Raw genomic sequence first — 25,078 nt, 5'->3', positions numbered from 1 at the left:
CCATTTTCTGACAACATGGATATAGGAAATGACACAAAGGGAAGACTCAAAAATGACTCCAAGTTCTTTGGTCTGAGCAACTGGATATTTGCTGTTACCATCAATTGAGATGAAGGAGGTTTGGATAAACACATTTGGGAAAAGATCAGGAGATAAATTTGGTCAAGTTAAATTTAAGAGGTATATTAGATGAATAAGTGGAGATACAGGTTGTTTTGTTCGACAAATTTGTAAGCTGATGACAGCCGGACATGTGCCATGGATTTCTTTTTCTGCCTCCCTTGCTCATGGCCACCGCAAAAAGGCCAGTTGAAAATGTCCCATTGCTACTTCTGTACTCAGGGTTCTCAATGAGAACGTTGATATCTATGCCAAAGGTTCTTATCATAGTTCCCCAAGAAATGCCAAGTCTTCAGACACCAGAGAAAGGCTGAGGGCTCCAGAGTCCATATCTACTCATACAAAATGAGAGCTTTCTTTTTCTCCACACTGTGCTATTACATATGGTCCACAGCTTAGGTAGAGTTCTTCAGCTTCTATCTACACTTTCTCTCTCCTCAGGCTGAGACAGGCAACTGTTTGAACTGGGCTCTTAATCTTCCTCTTCATTCATCCTTCACCCTTCAATTCTGAGTGTCCCTTGTTCCCTAGTGTTGCCTTTTACCTTAATTCAAATATTCTCTTTCTGGTCTGGGTCTGGCACCATGCTCGGGTCATTGTGAAATTATGATAATTCTTATTAATTCCATACTAGGGGGGGGAGGTCAGATTAAAAGAGAGATAATAAGGCCAGGAAAGCTGTGATGTGTACCTGGAGTGAAATCCCAAACTTAATGAAGACCCACTCCATGCATTAATCACTGTCTATTTGAGTACTGATGGAGAAACATTGACTTGATTGTGCAGCACAAAATATAACACAGCAATGTTACACTAAGAGTCCACTAATTTACTACTGAAATATCTTCCTGACCAAAATTCTTTCCCCACATTCATTCTTCTGCCTATTTGTCCTTTTTCAGGCTATATTAATTGATTTCTGGGAATTACCACTAAATAAAAGAATTGTTCCTAAATTTGATTTTTAGAATTAAAAATATTTCTGATGTTTCCAGTTGATGATCCAGAGCTAAAATCGACTTGATTTCAGAGTTTCTTCATATGGAGGTGGGGGTCCTAATGTGCCAAAACATGGAGCAGGATACAGTTCAGGGTTTTGAGTTTGAAGGTGAATTCCAACAGTTGAATTCACAGCCACTTCTGTGCCTGGAAAGAGAAAAACGGGGACTTGTAATCTTTCTAGTCAGCATAAGACAGAAGTACAGGAACTGCCTAATAAAATCTGGCATTTCTTGGATCACTAGAGCAACAGAAAATTATTTGTACCCTTGAGAAAAAATTGACAACTATCTTGCTCTCTACAGTGATAGGTTAGTCACTATAGCAAGAAAATTTGCTCTCGTGAACAGATTATATCATCATTGACTAACCCATCAAGAAGCATTTACATTTTAGCAGCTGAAAGTAGGAGGGATGCCCTTTTTGGTAGGTTAGAAGATAAGATTCCTGTAAATACTAATGGTACTTTAGCTAATGTTTCCTTCATGGGAAATGCAAATTTCAATACAAATATTTAAATATAATGTCTGAACTTCATTATTTTAGATTTATGCTCTGCAAACTACAACATAATTAAACATTTCTCTATAATAAATAATAAAAATGTTAACTTGTGCAAAGTTTGCACTTACAGTACACACACACAATAAAGAAAAAACATTACAAAAGTTTTGAAAAATGCTTCAAAATCAAAATTTTGACTTTATTATTATTTTTAAATTTTTTATGTTTATTTTAGAGAGGACAGAGCATGAGTGGGGGGAGGGGCAGAGAGGGAGAGGGAGGGAGACATGGAATCCAAAGCAGGCTCCAGGCTCTAGCTGTGGACACAGAGCCTGACAAGAGGCGGTGGGGGGAAGGGGGACTCAAATTCATGAATCCTGAAATCATGACCTGAGCAGAAGTTGGACGCTTAACTGACTGAGCCACCCAGGCGCCCCAAAATTTCAACTTTTAAATTATGCACACTAGACGCCATTAAATATCAAAAACAAGCATTTTCTTCCTCAAACTGATCACCTGGAGAGACGAACTTATTTCAGTACCTCTTTTGGAAATCTATTAGTATTCCCTTGAAAGACTGTTAGTATTTTTGAGTTATAACAGGAACCAACAGTAATATTTCATAACGACATCTCTCCCTCTCCATATATATATATATATATATATATATATATATATATTAACCAGGGTCTTCAGCTGTCTTGAAATGATTTGATTCCGTCTTTTCAAAACAATAACAACTATAAATTTCAGTAACAGCTCTAAATTCACCATTAAAGAAAAAATAGGCCCTTGAAATAAATCTAGCTCTTTGACTGTTTTTTTGTATATTGAATTTAATTGGAACACAGCCATGTCATTCATTTACATATTGTCCCTTTTTGCATTACAATGGCAGAGATGAGTAGTCCCCACAGAGACAACTGGCCTGCAAAACCAAATGTGTTTCTTATCTAGCCCTTAATAGAGAAAGTTGGCTGACCTCTTCTTGAAGGGTTAAAATGTGATACCACCAAGGAGATCCCAAAGAAAATGACACAATTATCAAAACAACTTAAGGAATAGTTACATGTTAGGCAATAGCTGTATCACTGGAATCCAAATGCAGGTTGCTCAGAATCTTTACTTTGGAATGAATAATGTTTATTTGGAATCGTGAATGTTCATATATTTGTGTTTGTATTCACTGGCTGGGAGAGCATAGTAGAATAATTCAAACATTAATATAATCTATGAAAGGTAGAGAATTTTGAATGGAAACCTGGTTCAGCACTTTCTGGAGGAATTATTTATTTAATTGAATGATCTACTCCTAGGCTATTACATGAGATTTCTGTATGTCAGTTTTCTCCTATGCAATAAAAGGATAATGTCAGTATCTATGTCTGTAAAAGTAAGGCTAAATGAATTTAGAGTGCTTAAAACAAAACCTGATACATAATAATTATCCATTAATAACTAATTATCATTAGTAGTAGTAGTAGATATATCAAGAATTCTACCATATGCCAGGAATATGCATGCATTTTCTTTTATTTACAATATTATGTTCTAATTTATCTTATTTTAATGGTTAAATATTTAATCATTATCATTATCAACATTATAGCACAGAGATTATTAAACAGAATAATTTGTGGAGTTAGAGGCTTTTGCAGTTAGGAAACTTAGGATGATGTAAGCTAAGTCTGAGGCACTGGATAAGACAGTTAACATTGGCAAAGCGTATTTGCCCCAGCACCTCCCTGCATTGTGGGTACTGGTACAAAGCATTGTCCATTTCCTAGGTGAACTGCTCCTGGTATATCTAGTAGCAAGTCAATGGTCATTTAGCTATCATTCTGCCTGGAGTGGTTGATCAGATTAACTTGACAATTTTTGGCTCAAAAATTGGCTCAAATTTATCTCTACTGCTGCTATTATCAATATTGTGCTTCTGGCAGATGGATATTAACAATTACTCTCTGTGGTAGGTAAGTTTTATGTTATCGTCTTACTACAAATTTGGCCGTTGCTCTTAAGCCTGTTATGAAAACCACAGGGCATTCATTTGATAAACATAACTAAGGCCATGTGCTCAGAAAGCTTTTGTGAAATCAAACATATATCAGTTTTTAATTTTTTTTCAAAGCAGGTTTACAGACAATACCGGTACCCTCCACTTTCCGAATGTTCGCATTACCCCACTTCTGTTTTATGAAACACGTCCATTAGTAACTGCTTTTGCTAACCAAAAGAAATTCAAAGAGGGTTTTTGTTTTTACAAAAAAGGGTGAAAAGCGAATGATGTTCAGTATTTGTTTCGCAGTGAGCCACTGTAGAGGCAGTGTGCACTTGAGCAGGAGAGTGGCCCCACGCAGCTCCTTCCCTGGAGCTACACTCCACCTCCCAACATCAAGCCACCATGGCTTTGAAATGTGTCTGTGAGCATCTCTCTGTGCTTTATCTTGACCTCCTTTGTGCATTCAGTAGCAAGGTGTGTTCTAAGGAATCAGAAAAGACAGGTTATTTTTGGGGTCTGGAAACACTCAAAAATTTTTCCATATAAATTAATGGTAATCGCTTCTTTAAGTCTTTTCGGCTTATGAAAGGCTTGCTTTCAGATAGCGGGGGATATCTGTATCGTATGAAGGGAGCGGGGAGCAGACATAATTTTTATATTCTGACAAATTAAGAAGCTGGAAGAACTCAGTTAAAATGCCTGCAAATATCCTGTCATTTTCTATGGAACTTCTGGTGAAAGTATGAGTTTGTTGTTGAATTTTGTAAAACCAATATACTCACTGCTGAGTTTTTATAGCCAGAGTTCAGATTTCCCATATCGTTAAGAGCAGTCCCATTGACTTGCCTTATTGAACCTGCCCCTTCCACCTCTTTCATCTATTTTCATTTCTGTATCTCATTCCTTCCTCTTCTATCAGAGTGGTGGACAGTGCCTGAATTTCAGTCACTGTTCTACTATCGGCTAACTGTGTCACTTGATTTCTAAGTGCCTTGCTTCCCTCATCTTTAGAGTGTTCAGAATGATAGTGGACCCCTCGTAAGGTTGTAGAGAAGAATAAACGTGACTAGAGATGGTAGTACAGAGCATGGCACATGGTAAATGTTCAATAAATTGTGAGCTGTTACTATTATCATGCCCTGAAAAGAAAGCATGTGAATGAAATACTCCCTCTTTCCTTACCTAAAACGAGTCACAGAATATTTACATGGAGAACATAAAGTATACAGAAATAACACTTGAGAAACCATCCTAGGGGCACCCTGGTGGTTGTTAGTTATGTGTCCAGCTTCGACTCAGATCATGGTCTTATGGTTCATGAGTTTGAGCCCCATATCTGTGCTGTTGGTGCAGAGCCTCCTTTAGATCCTCTGTCTCCCTCTCTCTCTGCCCTTTCCCTATTCTCTCCCTCTGTCTTTCAAAATAAATAAACATTAAGAAAAAAAAAAAAAAAAGAAACCATCTGAATATAAGATAGGATCCGGGAGAATTGGGGGAGGAAAAGAGGGGCATGGAAGGGCAGGCTTCTTCTCTGTCCCTGTCCAGTTCTCCTTCCCCTCCCCAATTCAGAACCCTCCCATTTAATCGTTGCTGAAAGGTTAGTACTTCTATTTACCCTGAAGTAAGGAAAGGGGAAGATTATCTCTGAAATTGCAGAAGAAATGGGGTCAGGAAGATTAGATCTGAAAGGCAGCATTATTGAAGAGATCAGCCCCCCAAGAGGAGCTAAGCCAAGATGAGTGTCTTCAGGAAGGGTGTCAATGTGGGTGCACACCTTGCTGGCTTCTCAGGAATAGCATGGGATCTGTTTTCTGCCCTGTTAGAGCTAATAGGACCCAGCTCTGAATCACATAGGATGGAAAAGCAGTCAATATAGATTTTATAGTAATTTATTACTTTAGTTAAATAATGGCAAGGATCTCTCTGCTATGCTGTCAATAATGGTGGGGATCTCTCCTCTATGCTCTCAAATTTTCTTTTCTAATGAACACTACATTGCTTTTTCTCCCTCAAGCCCTTAGTCCTTCTCTCACCTACCAGACCCCAAACGTTTTTCTTTTCATTGTCCTTAAATGTCTTGCTTTCTCATAAATAAGAGTTTTATTCAGCTTCAAAACCTTACTTTCAGTGAAAACTTATTTTCATTATTTTCAATAAATTAACAGAAAAATTTCTGTTTATAAACAAATTTAAAACTTCTTTGCCATTTTTTAAATACAGATTTAATAAGCAAAACCATTAAACTGACAAACTCAAAACTTTTCCTTAAGTCACTTGTATTTTCTCTCTGTTCAGCCTGTCTCACAGTCCTTGATCTTGGGGTACAGATGGTTATGGAGAATTTTAATGATTTTCTTTTCCCACTTTACTAAAAATTTGCATACATTCCTTTAAAAAATCACTTTCTGTTGCCCAATGTGGGTTCTCTCAACTTATACATTTGAAGGAGGGAAAACCTGCAAATCTCTTGTTTTCTGTGGCCTTTGCAGATAAGAAGGATCCTAAAAGCATCATTAAAATAGGTAAGGCGAGGTAAGGCCATAAGACAGCATTGAAACAAGAAATCATGTCTGCCCCTAACACAGGCGCTGAGTTAATTCTGGAACTGCTAGGGTCTGATGACTGAAAGAAGGGGTGAGAGGTCTCAGAGACCACTTTATGGACAACCCCATTCAGGAAGGCATAGGACATTGAACAGGTCCTTTCTAGGGAATAGCAGGGATGCTAAGGGAAAACGAAGGATCCAGGAGATGAGTCAGGGGTAGCAGGGGAGGGTGATAATGGGAGGACAGACTGTCTAAGAGACCCCTGGGGCTGAGTCCAGGAAAAGGAGGTGGGACTGACACAAGAGAACAAAACAAAACAAAACAAACAAAAAACAAACATGACTTTAGGGCTTGTATGAAATAAGTAGGTATTAATTTCAGTACTCAAAATATCTCCAGCTTCAAACTGTAGATTCCTTCTCCTTTTGCTCTTATCTTTCCCCTTTCCCTTCACCCTCCTGGCTTTCTTTTGGTCCTCCTCTTTCTTTCTTTCCCTAGCAGTACCACCCTTCCTCCTTACCCTCCAAGGGGGTAGCAGAGAGATTTTTTTCTCCCTTTATGGTGCGCAAATAATTTCATTGTGATATGTTATGGACATGGAAACATAACATGTTTACACACTGTTTACAAGGATCCCAGGCCACACATTTGCCTTTCTCTCTCGGATATTTCTAATTGAGATAATTGACAACTTGGTGGGGTGCCTGGGTGGCTCAGTCGATTAAGTGTCTGACTTCAGCTCAGGTCATGATCTCGTGGTTTGTGGGTTTGAGCCCTGCATCAGGCTCTGTGCTGATAGCTCAGAGCCTGGAGCCTGCTTCGGATTCTGTGTCTTCTTCTCTCTCTCTGCCCCTCCCCTGTGCTATTTCTCTCTCTCTCTCTCTCTCTCTCTCTCTGTCATAAATAAATAAATAAATAAATAAATAAATAAATAAACATTAAAAAAAAGGTCATTGACAACTTGAGCCATAATAATATTGCCTGGAATTGCTAGTGAGAGAAATCTCCCATTGTACACATTTTAACAGCACTCAAATTCAGTCTACTCTACCTTTCCATATTCTGTCAAAATTCTCTTCTTGGCTCTTCAGTTGAGGGCAGCTTCTATGGGACCCTGAGAGTCAAATCTTGGATCCACAGATCAGAAGAGCAGAGCTGTTTCAACTAATATATTCAACAAATAGTGGCAATAGAATGAGATAATTTTTGAAGAAATAAAATAAAGATCTAGGAAGAAACCCAAGTTTAATAGAGCAAATCCAGTTCTCTCCATTAAAATGTTTTAAATGACCCATTTCCGACATTTTGTATTCAGGAGGGAATTTGCTATCTTCCCCTTTGTGCTCAGAGGGTGGCAGGGAGTCCAGAAATCTTATTTCATATTCTCGCATCACCATTATCTTTCAACTGGGTTCTCATTTTCCTCTGTCCTCTGACCTGAGACTGTGAGGAAAACGCAGGTGAAGCCCCATACCCAGCCGTGTGGGTGTGTGAATCTGGCAGTGACTGGATCACCTTGAAGCTGTGAGCACATACTCTATGGGGTACTGTGGAGATTTGGGTCCTGACCTCCCCTGTAGCCATAAAAAGATCCTGTAGTGGTTCTTTATTTCTCTTTTGGATGAAACCTCTTTTTCCAGAAACAGTAGATCGAAAGAATCGTTTGTCAGGGGAAATGAAAGTGTAATGGGGATCCAGTGGGGAAATGAAATCCAGTCTGGGTCTGGGTCTGGGTTTCAGAAGGCCTTAAAAAATTGACTCTCTGGGATGTGTAATACACAAATTGCTAGTCAGAAAGATATCACTAAAGATCACAGAGAATACCACTTCAAAAATTATTCTGTTGCAATTTTTTTTCAGAGAGAGAGAGAGAGAGAGAGAGAGAATGTGAAAGAGAGCACAAGCAGAGATGTGGCAGAGGGAGAGAGAAATCGAAAATCAGATGCTTAAAACTGAGCCACTCAAGTGCCCCTGTTCTATTTTTTTTTTTTTTTTTTTTTTTAGAGAGGAAACACAGGAATGCAAGGAAGCACAACTCTGGGAGCCACATTCACATCCAAGACTGTGTGAATAGCTGTTCACTGTCTGTACAGCTACTCTGAGCATCCCTGAGATAGGATAGATGGGTGGGAGGTGGGATAACCTAACACCCAACTAGGCAAGGGGAAAATAAATAAATAAATAGAAATGGGAAACTGAGCCTCTGGTCCTAAGATGGAAAGCGACAAAAATGAGTTTTGTAATAACTTCAGCTGAGGGAGAGTTTATGTGTTTCTTGAGCAAAGTAAGATTCAGTGAGCTACCAGTGGGATTAAGGAGGACCCAAGAGAATGAGAAAGGGGATGTGGATTCTGGAGAGTAATCCCTACCGTTGAGGAATCACCCAGTGGAAATGTCTGGAGGTTTGAGATACCAGGCTGTACTTAGCACAAGGGATGAGGTGACTAAGCCATGAGTGTCCTGCCCAGATTTCTGCTGGCTCCCTGCCCTCAATTATGGACAACTTGAAGTCTATTAGTTGACTTGCAGCAAAGGCCTATGTGGTATATTTATCCAGCACAGTGAGAAAAGTATATAACATCCTTTGGGAGAAATAATAGCCACTTTTCCAGGTTAGTTTTTAGCAGTTAGAAATAACATCCAAGAAGCCCTAATCTTGTGCCTAGCACTTGGTAGATGTGAAATAAACTGTGACTGTATTTTTTTAAAGAACCATTTCTTCCCAAGTATATTCTTTTCCTGTCCTTAATGACTTCAGGGTCATATAGTAATACAGAGAATGTGATTCTAATGCCCTGCATTTGATATGATTATATTCAGATTATTGCAGTAATCGATCATTCTTGACACCTTCTCTCCCAGTCATACCTGTCTGTTGAGGCAAGTTCAGGCAAATTCAAAAGCATATGTGTAAACCACCACACAGGAAATATAAAACATCAGATAAATGGGGATATAACTGTGGCAAATAAACTGCGTTAAAAATGATAACAGTATAACTGGGTAGCTTACTTATTAAGAGGAGACATTTTTAAAGATTCAAGACAGTCTAGAAAAGAGTCTTCTTCTGAGTAAGTAAAGGCTAAGAAGACCAGAGAAGATTCTCCTCTTTAGAAACTCAAGTCAGTTTGGAAGAATCATAATTGCATTTATTTGTTAAATATCTCAAATTAAATAAAGAAAAATAGACCAATGTGGCCATGTTGACCACTTTGACTAATAAAATTTATTAGAATGTCAGTGACCCGATTTCCTCCTATGCTTAATAGAATGTGTTCAATTTTAAGAGAAAGATTATTTTTTCATTGGAGACTTTAATTATCCTTCCCCAAGTAACCATTTCTCAAATTGACATGTGTTTCTTCCATTAAATATAACTTTTTAAAAAGTCAATAATAAATATAATCCCTAAATCTTAGAGTACCAAGTTTTGATATTAAAACATTTAAGCTAATTTTTTTACCCCACTTTTTATTTAGCTGTTAGTTTTCTCAGGGCATGCCCTGCTCCATCTATTAAAAATCTTATGCTGGTCCAAGTTCCTGGAGGGTGGCTGTTAATCTCCACCACACCCTCCCAAGGCAACTATGGATGGTGTACAAAATAGCATCTTAAAGGGAAAGTTTCACAACAGATGGTCTGGTGGAGAACAATGCTTAACACAAATAAATAAACTATGATCTGTGACCTCCCAGATCAGTTAAGTGATAGTTCTATTACTTACAGCTAAGGCTGCGGCTACAAATAACTCTGAAAACTTGGATCCATTCCTTACTCTTATGTAAACTAGAAAATAGCAGAAAGGGCATGGTTTTGGGGGTGGGGGTTGGAAGCAGGCAGGATCAGGGGTGCTACTTGTGTGTCTGGAGAGAAAGGTCATGGATATTGACATCCGCCTACCCGATTCCAAGTATTTCAGGCTGTCCATTGGTAGCAGACAATCTGGAAAGTGTGGTTCAATGTCATTGCAGATAAGTGAAGCATAGAGAACTTAGTAAATGAGACTATGAACACAAGGCAGGCTAGACTTATATCAAGGGCTCAGAGAGACTATTCTGTACCTTAAACCCTACCACTCACTTGGAGTGACAAGCCCTGTGTCTCTCTTCACTTTTGTGTATTGACTGAGAAAATGTTTAGGTCTATCCTTGTACTAAACTACGACTCATTTCCCTAAGTCACATTTGGCGGGGGGGATCCTCCTTTCTTCTGAAGTTATCTCATGTAGACTTTCTCCCCACTGAATTCCTTTGAGTCTCTAATAAACTATGTTTTGTTCTCAGTTCACCAATCTGCTTTCCAGAGGTTAGTTTTTCAATTCACTACAAACCATTAGATTTCTAACAGGAAGTCTAGAAATGTGCAGACAGCTCACCATAAACGGGGTCCAAGTCTCCAACAGCAAAAACAGCCATAGTGCGTCTTGGGGAATCAATTCGAGGTCTCCGCAGCCAGCAATGGAGGCAGGAGAACACTACTCCACAGAGAAGAGCCACCAGGAAAATCAGCAACAAGAACCTGATGCCAGAAGAAGCAGCAGAGGAGTAAGACTGCTGCTACTTCCTGGAGAAGGGGCAAGAGCTTCAGGAGCTAGGATGCAAGGTTCTGTGAGGCCGGATTCCTTGAGCAATCCCCTGCCACACCTCATCCATCCTCACTGAATCAGGAATATTCCCTGCCGCAGAGTTGTGGATCTTGCCAGGGGGTAATGATCATTTCCTCTGGAAATTGGAGGGGTGTTCTAAGGAACGGGGTCTTTGTTCCTTAATTCATTCATTCATTATTCCTTTCTTTCAGCCAGCCAGCCATATATTCAACTAGTATTTAAGCAACTGAACAGGTTCTAAATGTTGGGGTTGGGGATTTAAAGGTGGACAAGACAGGAGCTAATCTTCTAATTGAGAGAACTGATAAACTTGCTTAGAAAATATGGAAGTCATGTATGAGGAGATTGATAACAACTGTCTTATAATTTCTGAAGGACTAGCTTATAAAAGGCAGCAGTTTTATTTTGAGGGTTTTCAAGACTTTTGGAATCAGTAGAGGAGTCATGTGGTGGAGATTTCAAGAGAAATAACAATTATTTTACTGTTACATGTCTCTAATTTGGGAGCAAGACATTATTCCTAAAAATAGTTAAGTTCCCTGTCACAGGAAGTACATTAGTAAACAGGGGACAATAAACTGAAAATGATGTTTCCACATGTATTACATGACCCCTAACATTTCCTTAACTGTATGGTTTCATGTGCCATCTCAATTATTTAGGACACAGAGTGTATACATAACACCAAAAATTTATCACAAATTGGGATGTCCTTACCAGATATACCAGCCATTTGTGTATTGATCTTTATAGTTTATGCACCTGGTGGTAGAAGGACAATAGTTAGTGCTGGACCTCTAGCTGGTCAAAGCCTATTCTTTTAGACCATGTTATCCGTTCTGACCCTACCAGTTTCCCTGGAACAATACTCACTGCACATCACACCCCGCCCCAGCACAATTAAGCAAATGTATACAGTGTGCCCGCTTCATTCAGGACACTAAGAATACAGGTAAATGTGAAACTATCCGAAACATACATAGATAATTGCACTTTAATAGGTTTGATTCTCGAGTTACGTATATGGTTGCGTATTGAGAAAGTAGTGACTAACTTCCCAGGGCAAACATGTCATACGTATTAGGTATTAGGCAGATAATCTTCCCACCATTCTGTTTATCCAGAGACCTAGAGTTTTTTAAAATGCAGTCACCTGGAAGGTGTAAAATCTGTCAACCTTTAATATTTTGGTAAAAAGAAGCAGGCTGGAAACCAGCTTGGAGGAAGAAATTGGGAAAAAGTGAAAATGAATGAATGTGGGTACATGTGCTGTTTATCAAGGAATGAGAAGCTGATTTCTTCAGTCAGGATGGACAAATCATTTGTGTGTCTAGGCACGATTAAATCATTCTGGGACAAGTTTATTTACTTATTTTTAGTTTTCAAAGAGAGAGAGAGTGCAAGAGGGGAAGAGGGGGAGAGAGAGAGAGAGAGAGAGAGAGAGAGAGAGAGAGAATGTTAAGTAGGCTCTACTCTCAGCATAAAACCTGACGTGGGGTTCATCACAGGGCTCGGTCCCATGACCTTGGGATCATGACCTGAGCTGAAATCAAGAGTCAGATGCTCAACCCATTGAGCCACCCAGGTGCCCTTCTTCGATAAGTTTTAAAAGATCACACGAAAACAAAATTCAAAAAACAAAAACAAAAACAAAAAAAAAACAAAAGAAAACAAAAACAAATGAACATACACATTAAAAAAAAAGAAAAAACAACAACAAAAAAGAAAACAAAATCTGCAGTGTGATTTTCAGGGGGTTTCACTCCCCAGGTGTAGATACCTCTGTGATATTCCACTATGCCAGGCATGGTACGCTGAATGTAGGTTTGCTGACAGCATTTTCTCATACTTCAGTACATGGACCGTTATCAAAGTATTCAGGGATTAAACAGTGGAAACCTGTTCATCACAGCTCGATAAGCTTGTGAGTTGGAGCTGTACTTAATCATGGCTACTTCAGTCTTTGTTAAAATAACACCCAGTACTTTTCAGCTTGAAAGCACTCATAACTGTCAGCTAATTTATTGCTCCCAACATCTCCAAGGAGGCAGTGTGTCATGTTTATCATCACACTAGTCAGAAGTGACTTTTTAACAGTTGTGAAGTGTCAACATAAAAATTTTACCCCAAATATTTAATAGGAAACTTAATCACCCAGAGAACAGGTTTTTTTTTTCCCTTTCATTTTTTGTGTTTTAGATTGTGTGCGTGTGCATGTGTGTGTGTGTGTGTGTGTGTGTGTGTGTGTGTTCACCTAAAGTCACAGGTTCAAAAGGCTGGGAAAAAATGGCAGCTGAAGTATAACTTTAATAAAGCATCCTAAGACAAGCAATCACCAACAAAGCATTTAAAAATATTAATGCCACATCCTTATAAAAGAATGTTATCCAGTCATCAAAAAGAATGTAGATTCATATTTATAATTAAAAGCTTTGTGAAGTAAAATGATATAGAGGGCTCAATTCTACTTTGTATATTTTCTTTTATACAATTACAATGATTTCACTAAATAGTTATTATATAGTAGTACACTCATATACACCAAATTACTAACCATGCTTCCTTTTCTGGCAGATGGTATCATGAGGCTCTTTATCTTTTCCATATTTCCATACTGTTTGAATATACGATGTATTGCATTTATAGCCATACAATTTTAAATATTATCTTAAAAATATATAAATCTTAAATATGTAGTACCCTGCCTTAGATGGATGTGGGGGGATTCTCTTGTGTCCTAGCCCAATAAAAGAGAAGAAGGTTCCTATCTGGAATCTTAAAATCTGAGGGCATGATCAGAAGTGTGGATTTCTTCATCTTCCTCCATTATAAATCTGTGCTTACCCTCCGTACATGTAAAAATAGACCATATCCTTATCAGAATGTCAATTCTAAAGATTAACCACCTCAATTTGTTTCTCAGATCTAATTTTTGAGCCACTCAATATTTGTTTCCAGTGATAGCAATTATCCAAATTGACTTATTTCACTTTCTCTTTCTGATCCTGTGCACCCACAGGTGCAGTTTCTGATATGCCCTAAATACAATGGCCAAGAAGCAATTAGCTGGACAAATGCAAAGTGATTATATAATTTCAGAATTGCAGGCACCTTTGGGATCATTTCTTTCACTCTCAGAATTTTACATACTTTGCAACGAAAACCCAGAGTAGGAAAGTCAGTGGGGAAGTCACTAGCTGGCCAAAGAATGGATCTATTTATTTATTTATTTATTTTTAATTTTTAAAAAATGTTTATTTTTGACAGACAGAGAGACATAGAGCATGAACACAGTAAGAGCAAAGAGAGAGGGAAACACAGAATCTGAAGCAGGCTCCAGGCTCTGAGCTGTCAGCACAGAGCCTAACATGGGGCTCAAACCCATGAACTGTGAGATCATGACCTGAAGGGAAGTCAGACCCTTAACCAACTGAGCCACCCAGGTGCCCCAAGGCTCAAGAATTCAAACCAGATTACAGATCTTCTGACTCTGTGTGCTTCCCTCCTACCCCCCCCCCCATTATTTCCATGTTTTTCCCAAGGTCAATTTTTAAAGATTTTTCTTTTTTTTTTTCATTTTAAGTAGGTTCCAAGCCCAACGTGGGGCTTAAACTCATGACCCTGGGATCAAGGGTCTTATACTCTATTGACTGAGCCAGCCATGTGCCCCTTAAACAGATTTTTCTTAATTCTTAAAACAGTATCTAAACTGTAATAATGTTCTAATTGCTCGAATTTTAGATGCAAGATAGTCAGTGTAGGAAAAGTTGCAATTTTAAAAAATGAAGTTACTATTTGGAGATTTATATATGATTGGTCAAACTGGGAAGATGCCAAAAATGAAAAAACGATCAGGAGAAATGAGAACCAATTCTGATGCTTAAGAAAGACGTTCCCAATAATCAGAGTTCTCTGGAAGTGGTTGCTGATGGACATCATTTCTGACCCTACTGGAAGGCTATTGTCCTTCTCTGCTTGGGTGTTGTGGAGATGATTCTTCCTCTACAGAGATGATTAGACTTATTGATCTTTATTATTCTTCTCAGTGCTGAGATTCTGTGGACCTAAGATTAACTACCATTTCATTAATTTGATAAACTCAGGAAGAAAATTGCAGAGTCACTCTGTTGGCTCCTTTGCTAGAATCGCCCAGAACTTCCTGTGCCAGGCATTCTTCTAAACCAGTTATATAACTTCAGGGGAATTAACTCGCTTTCCAATTTACAACGTTATTAGGTAAGGTCACAATATTATAATCCTCATTTTACAATTCAGAAAATTCAGTCGGGGAGACATTAACTGGCTTGCCCAAGATAACAAAGCTACAAGTGGGAGAGTCAGGCTTCACATCCAGACCGTTGGCAGTGGAGTCGGTGTCTCCTACCACCATGCAGCACCGCCCCCGCCCCCCGCCGCCGCCGCCGCCCCGGGAACAGTAAAAGCCGGCTCTGGCCTCACATTACTATGTGGAGTCCTGCCTGAATGCATTCAGTATCCTGTGCTCCGAAATGTTTCAAAAATATTAAAAATTCCCCCCAAAAAAGAAAAAAATAGAAATGAGAGTGTGGAGGGTCTCACACAGAGAGACTAAGCCAAGAGTGAGATCATTTTTTAAACTGAATGTAGTATGTAAAATTAGAACCCAACTCGAGATCTGGCTTAACCTTTCTAGCAGTGAAGAGGATGAGAGGGAGAACTGGCTATATGGTATCCTCTAAAATTAACAAAATCATGCAGCATTACTCACCAGATGCACAACTATTCCTGGAGTAGACACCAGGGGAGAACTCAAACTATGGGGCTTTATGAAGAGGGTATGTGGGCAATAGGAGCAGTGTTTTTCATATGCCCTTAGAGTAAATGCAGTAACAAATTTCATGGGTCCTTTCTTTTTTAAACCATTCCTTAACATAGGCAAAAGTGAGATTTAACTACAATAGTCTGGGAGAGAGATAGGTGCCATATCATATCACCCAGAGACGGGTGACTTGACTTAACTAATCGAGGGGAGGTTGTGTAGTATCTAGAAGAATAGGCGAATCATATATCCCTCAGGTATTTATGCCAGTGTATCATTTCATTTAATATTAGACATACGGGGCGCCTGGGTGGCGCAGTCGGTTAAGCGTCCGACTTCAGCCAGGTCACGATCTCGCGGTCCGTGAGTTCGAGCCCCGCGTCAGGCTCTGGGCTGATGGCTCAGAGCCTGGAGCCTGTTTCCGATTCTGTGTCTCCCTCTCTCTCTGTCCCTCCCCCGTTCATGCTCTGTCTCTCTCTGTCCCAAAAATAAATAAACGTTGAAAAAAAAATTAGACATACAAGGGGGGTCTGGGTGGCTTAGTCGGTAAAGCGTGCGACTTCAGCTCGGGTCATGATCTCACGGTCTGTGAGTTCGAGCCCCGCGTGGGGCTCTGTGCTGACAGCTCAGAGCCTGGAGCCTGTTTCGGATTCTGTGTCTCCCTCTCTCTCTGACCCTCCCCCGTTCATGCTCTGTCTCTCTCTGTCTCAAAAATAAATAAACGTTAAAAAAAATTAATATTAGACATACAATATAGTTTTGTAGTGCAAAATTATAGCACGTATACAGTAGTATAATAGTACATACAGTATACGTATGTGTATGATACATGTGTATAGTTGTAATATAAAATTCTGGACTCAGGAGTCAGTCCTGGGTCCAAATCCAAGCTCTGAATTTTACTTGTTTACTCTTGAGAAAAACACTTCACTTCCTCAAACCAGGTTAGATGGCGACATATTAATCAATTAATGCAATCTGTTAATGCAATTCATTTACAAAATCCTATATATGTATGATCATATTTATCTTTTATAAGTTACCTTTTTTCTGGACATACACACACATCACTGTACTTGCTTATTTCTGGGAGGGTAAAGGATTAGGCATGTAATGGGGAGGATCTATCAAGTTTTTTTCATATACTAACTTACTTACAGTATTTAAATTTTATACAAAGACAGCCTAGCAATGCGTTGTTCATACTAAAGAAATGCTGTTATAAAAATAAATTCAGGAGGTTAGATCAGAGAAAATACGTTTGAAAACAGATTTAAATAGAACTAATCATCTCTCAAACACCTTCCTGTGGTGACAAAAGATTTGGGAAAGCATCTTCAATGTATACAGTTACTTAATCCCACCTGCGATACCAGGTACTTTCTTGCCTTCTCTTTTTATTTTCTGCTAACTTGCATTTTATTTGAAGTAGTTTCTTATTTCCATTCAAAAGAAATGGTATTAAATAGTGACAAATACAACAGACATTTACATGCAAGGTGAGGTAGCCAAAAAATTGTACTTAAGTACTAATTGAAACCCTGCGTTAATTCGCTGCTGTCTCCCTTTGAGTCTCCATTTCTTTATGTGAAAAGGAGACCAGTGGCCTCAGTGACTCTAAAGGCAGCTTATCAAGTTCCTCAACAGTATAGTTTCCTATCATGTTGATTGGAGAATTACGTTCAACATTTATGAGCCTTCCCAATTATGAATTTCTTTTTCTCTTAATCTGGGTCAAAGGCAGAAGAGATTGGGCAAGATGAGGCAGCCAGGAGGTCCAGAGTTAAGTAAATACATCAGTCATCAAAACCTCCATTATGCCACAAACACCAGAAGACAGAAAAAAACAAGTCTAAGATCAGTGAAAAGAAAGAACAAAGGAGAGCAATGGAAAAGCTGGAAGAACAGCACAGACTTAACATGCAGCTTATCAATAATGAGATGAACCACCAAAACCAAGTGAATGGTTCCAGGGCGGAGGAAGGCATTCACATAACATGGCCTCTTAATTTGGAGGCAATGCCCAGGCCTTGAGACTGTGGCCTTGAGGGTAACTGGCAACGATAATTGAAAACAGTTAGTTGGCAGTGAGGGCTACACCCAGGAGAAGACAGTGCTTGGCAGACATGCTTTTCTGACACTTGCACGAAGTCACAGTGCATTACAGTTGTCATTAATCAGCAGCAGCGTTATTAATGGCACCTTCTCCTCATTTCCCGAATAGAATTCTGGGAACCATTAAGTCTATAGCACAAAGAGTGAGAAAATTGAGGCAATTATTCACGTAGTATACATCAAAAGCACTTTGAAATATACATATAATACAGGTTAGAATTTTTGTGAGTTTGCTTCTATTTGAAAATGAATATGCAGAAAACTGCAGCCCACTATCACTGTGACTTAAGAGTGTGGATGCAACCATAGATGACGTTGTGATTCCTTCATGAACCTAAAGAACCCTCAATACCTCAGTGGTGGAGAATGGAGTAAGCAAAAATACCTAGAAATCAATGAGGCCCCATATATTTAACAAAGCCAATCATAATGAAAGTGCATCTTTTTTCTGCGTTTAGAAAAATTGAGCCATTTGCATTTAAAAACAATTTACTCTTACTTTGCTTGCATGATTATAATCATGTGAAACTCATTTGGGGCTTCTCAAATGACTTGAGCCTTATTTATTCTTTGAATTTTGAAAATGCTAAATAAAAACATGGAGCCTCTTGCTATTTACTTACATTTCCTTTTCTTCACATGGTGGGTCCGAGAGCACCAACTGAAACACATGTTTAGAACAATGAAACCCGAACTTCTCATTAGTCTAATCCTTTAATACAAACGGCGCTTAGAGACAATGTGGGTTTATATCATTTCGTTTGTTTTTTTAATTAAAAGCTCTGTTGCAGAGTCTATTATTGGTGCACAGAATTTTAATTGAAAAATAAAAATCTCTGGATAGATCCTCTAGCTCAGCAGTGACGGGGGATATACATTGTGAGCCAGATTCCTATCCTACACACCAGTACAGACGGATGTGAAAATGCCTTTTGTTCGTTCTGCAGGCAGATTTGGCTTGCTCTAAAGACCTTTTCTGCACCTTGCATTTTTTCTTTGTTTTCACATTTTAGCCAGAGGAAGGAAGTTCATTATTTGCGAGTAGTATTTTCACACAAAGAAATCAAGTTCCCTACCTGAAAACAGAAGTCCATTCCATTAGCATTAATGGGTGTTAAATATATGCATGAAGAAGTGACTTTAACTAGCTCTAAGGGGAAGGTCGATTTAAAATTACATGACATTCCAGTTGAGATTTACTTTTCTCTCTTTATCAAAGAAGAGAGAAAAAGTAATAACCTTGATTGCTTTGTTTTAAACAACCCAAACCATAGGAATTTCAATATAATTATCTTAGTTCTCTGTGTTGAGCCTTGCAGGTTACAATAACTCACATCACAGAGGAAAGAAAGTACTCCTTCCTAGAGGTTTTGTTTGTAGGTTTGTTTTTCCCTTGCACTGAGACTCTTTCAAGAAAATCTTTACAAGTCATTTATATGTAGTCCTAAAACTTGGGTTAAGGAGATCAGTGTAGTATTTATTTTTCTGGACTATACCACACAAATAACAGAACAGATACGAAGTTGCAAAATTTAAAATGATAGGCTTGGGAATTTTTGTGAGGCACGTCTTTTTTCCCTTTAATCCCGAATGCATCCTCTTCAGCACCTTATATTTACACCACCACGTTTATCTGGGCAAAGAGATTTGTGGAGTCGCAGTTGGAGCCATGAATTGGCCATCAGAGAGCATGGTAATGAACAATTTATAAGCACAGAAAATGAGTTGCACTCTCTTTTGCTAGAAATGCTGCAAATAGATTTGCATACTAACTGAGAGGAAAATGAACATTCAAATTTTGTTCATAAGGAAAGTTTATTTATGAGTAGATGAAATCATTTGGGATCCAGCTTAACAGATAAACAAATAAAGCCCGCATTTCAATTTCAAGTCGCTTCCTAGACTTCTTGGGTGCTGCACCCTACCTAGCAAGGAGTCCACAGTCTTATATTATTACCACCTCGCTGCCAATGCATTAGCTGTCAGGCTTCAGGCTTATCGTGAAATGGTGAGCAAAGTCTTAATGTATTTCAGACTTAAATCTTTCAGATACATTGCGTTCAAGTAACAGAGATACAGAGATGCGGGTATTAGTCTGAATGAGATGCTAGAGCAGAGGAGCCAAAATAAACTCTGAGATGGTTCTGTCTACATTGCTCAGCACTGAAAAAATGGTCAAGCCTTAAGTACAGTTGCAGGCAACAGTAAACATGTCTTAAAATGAATCCTGCCGCAGCAGTTTGATATATCAATAACATTTTTTATTTAAAAAAAATTCACAGCCTAGTAAAGTTAAGCAAAGGCTAAATTGCATCATATTACTTCAACAGCAACAGAACTGATACAGATACAGAAGAAAGAAGACTACTGTCATGGACCATTTTGTTTTCTGTATCTCTGACCAGTAAATATAATAAGTCATAAGATGCTGGTAACACTTTCTTAAACCGAATCTTCTAAATGTAAGAGTAGTTAAGGTACCCAAAGAACAAACTATCACAATCAGATTCTTAGAGTACCTCCAAAAATCTTTTCCGGAAAAGAGAGATGGTTACCTGAAATAGTGGCAAACATGAGGTTCCCATTTTTGAGATGACTGATGTAAAACGAAAAGGTCTGGATCTCACCATACTTGAAGAACAAGCTGCTCGAAACTGGTGTCTGGCCGTCTGTGTTGATCTCCCTCTTTTCCTAGAACTTGTTAGCCTCTAAGTTATGCTTCCTACCAGAGCACTCATTAATGGTGCTCCTTGTGACTGGTAACATGCACGCTGGGGCAGGCATGTTGGGTGCGTGTGCACAGGTACACAGAGTTCAAGGAATTTCAATGTAAGGTCAGAACCCTGGTAGTTTGTCAAGTCCTTAGAAGCCAGGGTTATACATGCTGACCTGCAAAACCAGCTGGCTGCTTAAATTACTCAGGTCATTCAAGAGCATGTTTTATTCCAGGGCATTTCTGGGTTTTATACAGAATCTGGTACCTGGAATGTTTGTTTAGTTTTCTTCCCTTTGTTGATCGTTTTTGCTCCTCTTTTTCTACATGTCATTTTCAGTCCCAGGTCTAACCCAATCTTGGGCATAAAGCCTTCCTTTTCTCATCATGACCACACCCTACTTTTAAACAGTGTATATTTCAAAGTTTATTTTAATGAAATGACACAATCACAAAAAAATAAAATAAAACTTTGCAAAAATATCTAAGGAAGTACTGAAAAAGAATAAAGAGGCACAAAGTTACTTTATATTAAGACTTATTACAAAAATATAGAAATTTACAAAAATTGGTACTGATGTTTGTAAACAATAAGATAAATTTAACAGGAGCACATGGGTGGTTCAGTCCATTAAATGTCTGACTCTTGATTTTGGCTAAAGTCATGATCTCATGGTTCGTGAGATCGAGCCCCACATCTGGCTCTGTGCTGACAGCATAGAACCTGCTTAAGATTCTCTCCCTCTCTGCCCCTCCTCTGCTCTCTCTCTCTTTCTCAATAAATAAATAAATAAACATTTAAAAATAGAATATATTTCAGAAACTATTAAAATAAACAACGATGTCAGCTGCTATTTCAAACCAGTGAGGAATAAGCATTATTCAGGAAATGATAAAGAACTGAGTGGCTAGTGGAAAGAATATAGCCAATTATTTTTAAGATGCTTAACCACATTCATAATTAGATAAATATAGCTTACAATTATAATCAGAATGGCACATTGAAAAAAATTGATACTAGAATAAAGAGAGGTAGCTGTGGGGAGACAAGTCCTCTCTTACATGGTTGGGAAAACTGTACAGCCTCTTTGGGAGAGGCAATACCTATTTACCTAAAACCTGAATACATCTGTTGGTCAAGAATTCTGCCAAGAAAGAAATCCTAGAGATACTACTACACGTGGCATAAATAATTACATGCAATAGTGTTCACCAAAGCATTGTTGGTCACAAAATATTAGAAATAGCAAATATCCATCAAAATGTGGCTATTTAAATACGAAAGGATTATATCCACTCAACAAAGTACTAAGCAGATATTTAAAAAGGTATGATAGATGGGACACCTGGGTGGCTCAGTCGGTTGGGCGTCTGACTTTGGCTCAGGTCATGATCTTGTGGTCCATGAGTTAGAGCCCTGCGTCAGGCTCTCTGCTGACAGCTTAGAGCCTGGAGCCTGATCTGGATTCTGTGTCTCCCTCTCTCTCTCTACCCCTCCCCCAATCATGTTCCATCTCTCTCTCTCTTTCTCTCTCTCTCTCAAAAATAAATAAAAACATTAAACAAATTTTTTAAAGGTATGATATGGACATCAGGAGAGCATGCAACTCTTGGTCTCAGGGTTGTGAGTTGACAACCCATGCTGAGTGTAGAGCTTACTTTAAATAAATAAATAAATAAATAAATAAATAAATAATAGAAAGGTAGGGCAGATTGCAGATGCTGACATGGAAAAGGCCTCTAAGAGTTATAATTAAGTAAAAGCAACAAATTGTGAAACACCGTGTACATCCTGCTAGTTTTTATGCAGTAATTAGGGAAACATAGCTATAGTGTTTTCTCTTTATATAAAACGTACACTCATAGACTCCTATACGCATTGAATGAATATCTCTGCTTAAAACTTAACAGCGAGTTTCTCTGTATAAGGGAAATGAGAGTGAGGAAACAAGAGTAGGAGGGAAATTTAATTTTCACATTTAAAGCTTTTTGTACGTTTGATTTTATTTTTTAATTGTCATCTAATCATTTTATACATACATACATTTCTAAGGATCAATTTTGAAGCCAAGCATAGAATTCAGAACAAGCATGTTGTAGTTCAACAGGATAGTTCACGACATCCAATTCAAATGGTAATACATGAATTCATTTATGATCACATACCTCGATTGCACAAGAAACAAACCAGCAGTGTTAGTTATCTAACCTGTTATGAACGGGCCATTAAGGTATATACATTAGTTGAGCTGCATCTGGACAGGCTAAGCAGGCTGCGTGGTGGCCTCAGTCTGTTTAGTATGCAGCCACAGACACGACCATGAATTTCAAAGCAGAGGAAGGGCTTTGTGCCAGTACCAACGGGAGATAAGTAAACCAAGCCTACAGTATTATTTGTCCCTAGGACACCCTCCATTTTGAGTGTCTCTGAAGCCTGTAATTAAACAGAAGGAAAAATAGGCTCTTCACTGGTGAACTTATTTATTAGGCGGTCAGAAGCCTGACTTCCGTCAGCGGAGTCAATGGTCTTAAATCCTGGGAAAGGAAAGGGAAGCCAGAAGACTAGAAAAGAGATGGAGTGGAAACAAAGGCAGCACGTTTGCTTTAGCTTTGGGAACTGGAACTATGACCAGCCAGATACATAGATTAAATAATTCTTGTGAAAAAAACAAAAAACAAAAAAACACAGTTTTGCAGCAGGTGGCTGTCTGGGAGTATGGCAGCTGATAGGAGGTGGAATCTATACTAACAATAATACTGCAAACATGACGACTATATCTGGTGTTAAAATAAAAATTCATATTCATTGCCACCTCTCTATTTCCAGATTGCTATTTATCTGTTGGCTTCTGTGACTTTTTTATACCACTTCCAAAGGCCAGCATGGTAGATTCTGCATAAGACAGAAGTTTCCCTTGGATATTCCCTTCCCAGCGTTATGACAGTTTGAAGGTCTTGGAAAAAGAAGACTGCTCATGAATGTCCTTTTACCTCTATAAATTTTAAGCTTTTTATTTTGAGATAATTGTAGATTCACATTCAGTTTTAAGAAGAAACACAGAGGTCTCATATATCCTTTTTTCCAATGGTAACATCTTGCCTTGTACAATATCATAACCAGGAAATTGACACTGATATAGTCCACTGTCCGTAAGGTTTTTGTAATTTATGTTTTATCATCTAAAAGTTGTGATTAATCCAGTATTTTTTCCCAAATACATGCTCACATGCATGAATGGTCATGAGTTACCATCCCTAGGAAGTCAAGTTGAAGATGGATGACTGCTACTCTTAACAACATGATCTCTTATGTCATTAAGATTCTATGGACTTCTACGGCACCTGGGTAGCTCAGTCGGTTAGGTATCTGACTCTTGATTTCAACTCAAGTCATTATCTCACGGTTGTGAGATTGAGTCCCACGTTGGGCTCCATGCTGAGTGTGGAGCTTGTTTGGGATTCTCTTTCTCTCTCTCTCTCTCTCTCTCTCTCTGCCTCTCTCTCTCTCTCTCTCTCTCAAAATAAATAAATAAACATTAAAAAAACTTAAAAAAAGATTCTATGGACTTCTTATGTTTGAATATAAGGGTGGAAGACAACAAAACTCTTGGAAAGAATCAGGAAGAAGGAGAAGGAGGACATGTAACTGTGATGATAGATGAGATTATATTCACAATATTTACTGAGTAGTTGGAGGTTGAACTCTATATCAGTATTTTTGTAACGAGAGAATGGACAGCTGTATGTTCGATGGTACAGTGCTGGCCATTTACCCTAGTCTTTCTCTTGTGCTGGATAGTAGAAGAGAGTAAATCCTACAGCAGAGGATGGACAGGAGAGGATATGAAGCTATTATCTGGATTTGGAGCCTGGCAGAAGGCCAGATTCCCTGAATCTCTAAAGTTCTATCGATATTTTTCCTTAAAGGTCATGGTATGCAGGTGTTAAAAAAAAGTCTAAGGACGCAAATTCAAGGGATTAAATAAGAATAAACAGAAGTTATGAAAAGAAGTGGGCAATTCATAAAGGAAGGTCCAAAGAAAAAGGAAGGAGGCATCAACCATTCCCTTTATGGAAACTAATGGAGCAGGAGAAAGTTCAGGAGTCTGTGCTCCTGTGCTGAAGTTACCACTTTGCCACTAACCAGAAGTGTAACAATAAAACACTTATCTTCTCTCAAAACTGTATTTCTTACAAAATAATGATAATAATAATTTACCTCCTTCACATGATTTTTTTAAAAATACTTAAAATACCAACATGAAATCAGACAAGGCAAAGACACAAGGCAGTGATTTCTGGAGCATAATAAAAGAAAGAAATTCCAAAATCAGTTCAGTTCATGAAAACTATGGGATCCAGGGGGTAGGTAAGGGGGACTTCAAATGAGGCAGCACGTCTGGTTGTTCGATTTCATCATTTGCTGCTCCACCCCAGTGAGAGAAAAAATTGATCACATTGCTAAACCAATGGTCAATTTTCAGTCTTCATCTTATGATGACCTAATTGGCAGCATTTGACATAGACAATCACTTCTTCCTTTAAACACTTTCTTCACCTGACTTCCAGAACAATACATTTCCTGATTTTCTTCCATTTTACTGACTGCTTCTCTCCATCTCCTTTGTGGATTTTCCCTCTTGTACCCAGACTTGACATGTTTGAGATGCCATGA

General features: G+C 38.5%; 1 protein-coding gene across 1 annotated transcript; it reads right to left on the bottom strand.

The window, feature by feature from the left end:
* Nucleotides 1-239: 239 nt before the first annotated feature.
* TMEM207 (transmembrane protein 207) lies at nt 240-20,461 on the bottom strand. Its single transcript, XM_045437108.1, has 5 exons — nt 20,246-20,461; nt 18,314-18,351; nt 11,495-11,539; nt 10,547-10,689; nt 240-1,266 (listed from the first exon to the last, which is right to left on the bottom strand). The coding sequence occupies exons 1-5, from the start codon at nt 20,318-20,320 to the stop codon at nt 1,130-1,132; spliced, it is 438 nt and encodes a 145-aa protein (XP_045293064.1). The 5' UTR covers nt 20,321-20,461; the 3' UTR covers nt 240-1,129.
* Nucleotides 20,462-25,078: the final 4,617 nt, after the last annotated feature.

The sequence above is a fragment of the Leopardus geoffroyi genome, chromosome C2, assembly GCF_018350155.1.
Source record: "Leopardus geoffroyi isolate Oge1 chromosome C2, O.geoffroyi_Oge1_pat1.0, whole genome shotgun sequence".
NCBI classification, from domain to species: Eukaryota; Metazoa; Chordata; class Mammalia; order Carnivora; family Felidae; genus Leopardus; species Leopardus geoffroyi.
Note: the sequence above shows the minus strand (reverse complement) of the source record. Positions and strands in the feature narration are given on the sequence as shown.

What these genes read in the sequence shown, in the direction of transcription:
- TMEM207 (XM_045437108.1), bottom strand. Translation starts at nt 20,320, where the DNA reads ATGGTGAGATCCAGACCTTTTCGTTTTACATCAGTCATCTCAAAAATG. An exon ending in CATGTTTGCCACTATTTCAG is followed by an intron (nt 18,352 to 20,245) that starts GTAACCATCTCT and finishes CATGTGTTTCAG; the next exon opens with TTGGTGCTCTCGGACCCACC. An exon ending in AGACTTGGACCCCGTTTATG is followed by an intron (nt 1,267 to 10,546) that starts GTGAGCTGTCTG and finishes TTCTCTTTCCAG; the next exon opens with GCACAGAAGTGGCTGTGAAT.